The sequence below is a fragment of the Triticum urartu genome, chromosome 2 (genome assembly GCF_003073215.2).
Source record: "Triticum urartu cultivar G1812 chromosome 2, Tu2.1, whole genome shotgun sequence".
NCBI lineage: Eukaryota > Viridiplantae > Streptophyta > Magnoliopsida > Poales > Poaceae > Triticum > Triticum urartu.
In genome coordinates this window covers 60211591-60217798 of record NC_053023.1, presented here as the reverse complement: position 1 = coordinate 60217798, position 6208 = coordinate 60211591, and the positions used below count along the sequence as shown (strand labels likewise).

The 6208-nt window shown below is 47.3% G+C and overlaps 1 protein-coding gene across 1 annotated transcript; it reads left to right on the top strand.

The window, feature by feature from the left end:
• Positions 1-3446: 3446 nt before the first annotated feature.
• LOC125535740 (protein SRC2-like) lies at positions 3447-4446 on the top strand. The gene has a single exon (XM_048698810.1). It carries the CDS (start codon positions 3512-3514, stop codon positions 4310-4312), a length of 801 nt encoding a protein of 266 aa, XP_048554767.1. The 5' UTR covers positions 3447-3511; the 3' UTR covers positions 4313-4446.
• Positions 4447-6208: the final 1762 nt, after the last annotated feature.

Here is a 6208-nt window from a genome sequence, read left to right as displayed (position 1 = left end):
GATGCACTCGACAAATCTATCGTCAGTTGCTATTGTCTGTAAGTGATTTCTTTCTGTAATTTAAGTCTCAAGCTAGCTGTAGTGCTCATTGATCGATCATTACCTGTAATTATCCTCACTATATTCTTTTCTGTGGTATTATGCAGGATGAAGATGTATGAAATGAAAAAAGCTGGATGCTATGGCATTGGGTTCATTAACCCAAATTCCGTTAATGAAGACACATGGAAATACAAATGGTATAAAGCAGATGTAGAGAAAAACATGCAAGCGCCTCAATACCAATGAAGATATACTACTTCCTTACAACTGCAAGTGAGTCACACTGTCTTGTACTACAAATTTTGTTTTTGCTTACTAGCTAGCTAGATGTTAATAATTAAGTGTATAAGGTTTAGGGTAGTTGATTAGTGTTATGCACATGCCCACTTAGTTAAGACATGCAAACATGTGCGCATGCAGATACCACTGGATCTTGTTAATCATTAAAGTTGAAAAGGAACAGTTGAAACTAGACTCACTACTTAAAAAAGAAACTGGGGATAGTCGGCAGGTAATTTCAATCATTATTAACTATATCTCGGCCTTTTTAGTTCGCCATTTCCTGATATCAACTATTTAATAACCCCTTTATTCATTTTCTTTGCCGGCGGGCAGGGCTTGGGGAAAGTTCATTAAGGTGACTCCAGGCAAATGGCGAGAAAAGCTGTTTTGGTTTCGACCCAAGGTAAGTAATTAAGTAGTACTAGCTAGCTACCATCTCTTTAACTCTTGTTTCAATACCATTAATTAATTATCATGCTTGATTAATTATTATCTGATTAAATTCCATTCTCATAAAGGCCCTGAAGCAGGCGTCGGGGACTGACCTGTGTGCATACTATGTTTGCGAGAACATTCGCATGATAGCGTCCGAAAGGAGCAAATCTAATAGACAACAATGGGTATGTTTGCAAGAACACTATTCACAATTTTTACATGATTATCGATATCTAGTCACACAACTAATACACATGCATATTGATCTCCTTCTTAACAGTTCATAGACGTGCGGGAGCAGCTTGTACCAACGGAGCGCATATTAGCAATTCAAGAGGAAATAGCGGGATTTTTGCTCGACCAGGTCATAGACCCAAAGGAGAATACCATTACCCGCTACCGCCCCCATGAACCACTCCCAATTGTCATCGTGCTCCGAAGGCACCAAGGCAACATGTAGGATAAATTGTATATATATATATATATCATCGAATGTCTCACAACCACCATTATTCACACATACACATGTATGTATGTATGTATGTATGTATGTATGTATGTATATATACTATATATATATGTATGATCGGTTCTACGGGAAATTCTATTTATATATATGCATAACATGTACAATATATAGTATCGTATAATACGAGCAAACGAAAAAGAATTAAATGGAAAACACAAAATTAAAGGAAAAAGAAATCATGAAACCAACCCCCCCCCCAAACATTTTAGTACCGGTTGGTGTTTCCAACCGGTACTAAAGGGCTCCCCGCCCCCGGCGCTGGCTCGTGCCCCGTGGTTGTCATTTAGCGGCGGTTCGTGCAGAACCGGTACTAAAGGGGGGGACCTTTAGTCCCCACCCTTTAGTGCCGGTTATAGAACCGGCACTGAAGGCCCTTACGAACCGGTGCTATAGCCCGGTTCTGCACTAGTGTTATAATGCTGAATTTAATGATGATGATTGGTGCATTCATACCCTCCTAACTCTCTTTGCAAGCATTTTGCAGGATAGATTTGCTCTTTTTTTCCTTTTAGTATTCACTATTTACTATGGTTTGCTTTTTTTGAATTGTTTGAATTGCTTACCACATGTGTCACGTGGTACTATGGTTTGCTTTTTATAGTCCCTCTGATCCAAAAAAGTGTCATGGCTGAGTTCTTTGGTCAAGAACTATCTTCAATTTTTTATTCTGGCCTCGCTGAATTTAAATGGATGCAGTAAAAAAATTGAATTGGATCCAAGCCAAGCTAGCGTTTTGGGCTTAAGGGTGCCACGAGCGCTCGCCTTTTACATGGAGGACATCGAGGTCATGCGGAACAAAACTACAAGCACACATGTAATAACGCCATCAACATCGAGGCCGAGGCACTGGTTGCCTCTGCCCGAAGATCATGTCAAAGCTAACATTGATGAAGCGTGTCTCGTAATGGCTTGTTCGGTGCTGTTGGTGCAATCTGTAGGGATGAAGATGTGCTTTCTTGGGAGCATCAGCAGTTGTAATCAGGAACATCAAGGATCCTCAAGTACTTGAAACACCAGCTATCAGGGGGGCACATGCCCTATCAGAAGATATATACATAAACCGATTTTTTTGTTGCATCCGTTTGCAAGGTGGCCATTGATGCAAATATAAGGAGGGAATCTCAGCAAGTTTTGGTGCTATAGTTCAAGAAATAGTAGCTAGATCTAGTAATTTTTCTTCATGTGTTGTTAGTTATGAGTATAGAACCTCCAATATGGAGGCTCATAATCTCGCAAAGTTTGCTTATCGTTAGGGTATGGGCGTCATGTCTGGTTAGGATATTCCGGTGATCTTGTATTCGTCCCTGTAAACATCATGACGTACGGAGTAATAAAGCTTTGTGAGATTCTTAAAAAAAGCTCGATTGGTGTCTTTGAGTTTGATTATTCAACATTCGATTTGAATGTATTGTTAACAATTCTAAAAAAAATATTACCTTTTTTTTACATGAGGAGTATGCGTTTTTTTGTTTCATTATCATTTGTAAGTTCAGTTTGAGAAATGATTTCTTTTCTTAGGTGCTCATGTTTTCTGTCCTTCAATTGAATGTTTCTATCCAACATTTAAATTCACAAGGTTAATCAAGTAACTTTGTTACCTACTAGTTATTACCTACTCCCTCCGTAAAGAAATATAAGAGCGTTTATATTACTACTTTAGTGATCTAAACGTTCTTATATTTCTTTACAGAGGGAGTAATAAGTTCTTCATGGGCAATTGGGCATGCAGCTGGTCCACGGTTATGATTGTGAATTCTATTCCATCTAGTGGGAAAGATCATGCACCTTCCACTCTTCCAGTAGTTTGGAAAATTATATGTCGCATCAGTGGGAAAGAAGTAGCACAACAATCTTTCATCAGAAGCAACCTAACAGTCCTATACAACTCACTGATTCACAACCACAGGTGTTCTAGAAGATGTTGAGATCTTTAGGGTTTAAAATTTAGAAATTTGTATATCAAATGTCATCAGTAACAGGCTAGCTGTTGCGCACATTCTGTTGAAGAAATTTCCATTGGCATCGGATGCGTGCACATCCATGCATGCATGTTGCCCGCGCGCCAAACTTGGAGCAGCCGATCGACCCGTACGTCGCTGGCAGCGGGCCCAGCACGACCCCTATACATACCCCTGGGCGCCATGGCCGCCATAAGCCCGTACGGCAAAGCTCGCAGCTCGCCACGTAGTTTCCCATTCTCCAACAGCGCTGGGGCGGTTAGCAATGGCGCACAGGGTCCTGGAGCTGACGCTCGTCTCGGCGAGCAACCTGAAGGACGTCAACGTGTTCAGCCGCATGGAGGTGTACGCCATCACGTCCGTGTTCGGCGACCCTCGCACGCGGCGGTGCAGCCAGACCGACCGCGACGGCGCCAGGCACCCGACGTGGGACGAAACGTTCACGTTCACCGTCCCGCCCACGCCCGCCAAGGCCGCCGCCGCGGGAGCCTACCTCCACGTGCTCCTCCGCACCGAGCGCCTCTTCGGCCTCGAGGACCGCGACGTCGGCGAGGTGTTCATCCCTGTCGCCGACCTGCTGGCCTGCGCCTGCGTCGGCGGCCCGCCGCGGCGTGAGTCGTACCCGGTCCGGAAGGTGCACTGCACCGAGCATCGGGGCATGCTCACCGTGGCGTACCACTTCGGCCCCGTGATGGTGCCGCTGGCCCAGGACGAAGGGTTGTGCTGGGACGACGCCGCGGTGGTGGGGTACGAGCTGCCGCCGTGGCAGTACTGTCCTCCGACGTACGTCTACGCGCCGGAGGCGGCGGTGCCGCGCTACCCTCAGGCGTGTGCTCGCATGCCGCCGGCGCCCAAGCCAGCTGCCGGCTGTGGCACGGCCGCCGCGTCGCCAGCGCAGAAGAATTATTGCGTAAGGAACGGCAGCTTCGCGCTGGGGCTCGGCGCGGGGCTGCTCGGCGGAGGCTTCGGGGGGATGGTGTTCGGCGACATGCCGCCGTCGGACAAGGCGGCTCACGACTCCGGGTACAAGCCCACGGCCGCCGACGGCGCAGGAGTTGCCTTCTGAAAACTTCCCATATTCATCAGGATATATAACTAAATAAGTACGTCAAACTTGAATAAAAATCCTGCAGCTGATTTCATTTGGTCTGAGATTTTCGTATTACTCCCTTCATTTCTAAATATAAGTTTTTTTAGACATTTTAAATGGACTACAATATATAAATGTATATAGACTTATTTTAGAGTGTAGATTTACTCGCTTTGCTCCGTATGTAATCACTTGATGGAATCTTTAGAAAAACTTGCAACGAAAAGAGTAATAAATATCTGATTGCAACTGCAAAACTCCACAAATTCTAAAGGGTTGTAGTGTTGGTTTTGCATCAATTTTTTTTTGGCTTAAGGGTTCGTCCCATTTTGAAAAAGTTCCGTCCTTCGTCACTGGCCACGTGGAAGGCCTAGAGCTGACGGCCTTGGGACAGCGGTGGACCGCGCGCGGACCGTGGCATTAGGACCTGAAGGGACAATGCAGCGACAACACGCGGGTCGGTGTAGACGTGGAGAGATCCTTGGGACGGCGACGACTGCGATCCAAAACGACGAGGTAGCTGCAACCCGTTGCTTAATCAGTGAAGAGGCACATACTCAACAACGTTCGCGGTACGGAATCGTGGACGCTCGCATGATCAATCCAATTACGCGTGAAATCGAAGTGTCCGCTCAGCCACCCAGTGTGATGCAGCCGGACGTGACACATAGCTAGGCCATCTGGTACATTCGCAATACCTAGGTGCAACCAGACTAGCACAGGTGCCATGAGCACTTACATGCAATCAGGCTAGCACGTGGTGCCATGCAGATGCATGAGCGGCCATGGGTCAAGCCGGGCTAGCGCTGCACTTGCGCACGCGACGCGCTGCAACCAACACGCGCGCAGGACGTGAGATTGAGCCATGGGCGATACGGTGCGGGCCAACGTAGGAGCGCGACGGCAGGTGTCGGCCAGGCTGTTGTTGGAGTAGAAAGCACGCGTTGAAGATGATGAATGGCGGCCAGCGACCCAAATCGATCTTTAGATCGGGAAACCAAAAAAATTGACGATCAATGTGACCGGCAAGAGAGAGAAAAATTCAAATCAAAAGATCGGAAAAAAGACTCTCTAGCCAGCCGATCAACTGGATCGGCGGATAAACCCTACGTACGGGCGACGCGGTCCCCAATGGTGATCATGGACACCGACCACCACGGGGTGGCGTGCGGCAGAAGTGGCGGGCGGTGGCTAGGGTTTGGATCGGTTAGGCGGATATCATGTAGAAGGAATAGAGAGAGATTGGTGGAATCAGTGTTTATTACTTGAGCCTCATGGGCACATATATAGGAATACATGATCTTCTTAAAGTAAAGACAAGATGAAGTACTTCCTAGTCTATTCTATGTTTTCAATCTAATCACGATACTCAACACCGAGGAAACGACATTGCACACCCGTTTGAAGCTAGTAGCCACTGGTTCTTCTGCGCTGTAGTAGGGCTTCAAATCCGAGGAAGACCCACCAGATCGAGAACGACTCCAGACCAGCCATCTTTCTCCACGCACCACCTTGCTCCCAGTGGTGAAGCTAGCGCAGGATGCCACTGAATTTAGGCCCCTAACCTATGGCGGGGGGGGGGGGGGGGGGGGGGCAGCCGCCCCCTCAAGTTTGCATGTAGCTCCGCTGGTGTTGTTGTGCTCTTATTCAACGTTGTCGGCGTCGTTGCCGGTGGAGGCGCTGCCACCGGTGGAGAGCGGTTGGGGCCAGTGGGCTGGTCTTCGGTGGAGGACTCTACCTTGGACAACTTGCTCGTTGAGGACGAGCGTCAAGGCAAGCGTTGCTGCCGCCTTGGTATCCATGTTTGCCAAGTGATTGTGACCGCCTCTCGGTTTGAAGATCTCCTCGGTTTGATGTGTGTGCTTTTATAGG

Excerpts from the sequence above, each read along its gene's own strand:
- LOC125535740 (XM_048698810.1), top strand. The coding sequence starts at position 3,512 with ATGGCGCACAGGGTCCTGGAGCTGACGCTCGTCTCGGCGAGCAACCTG.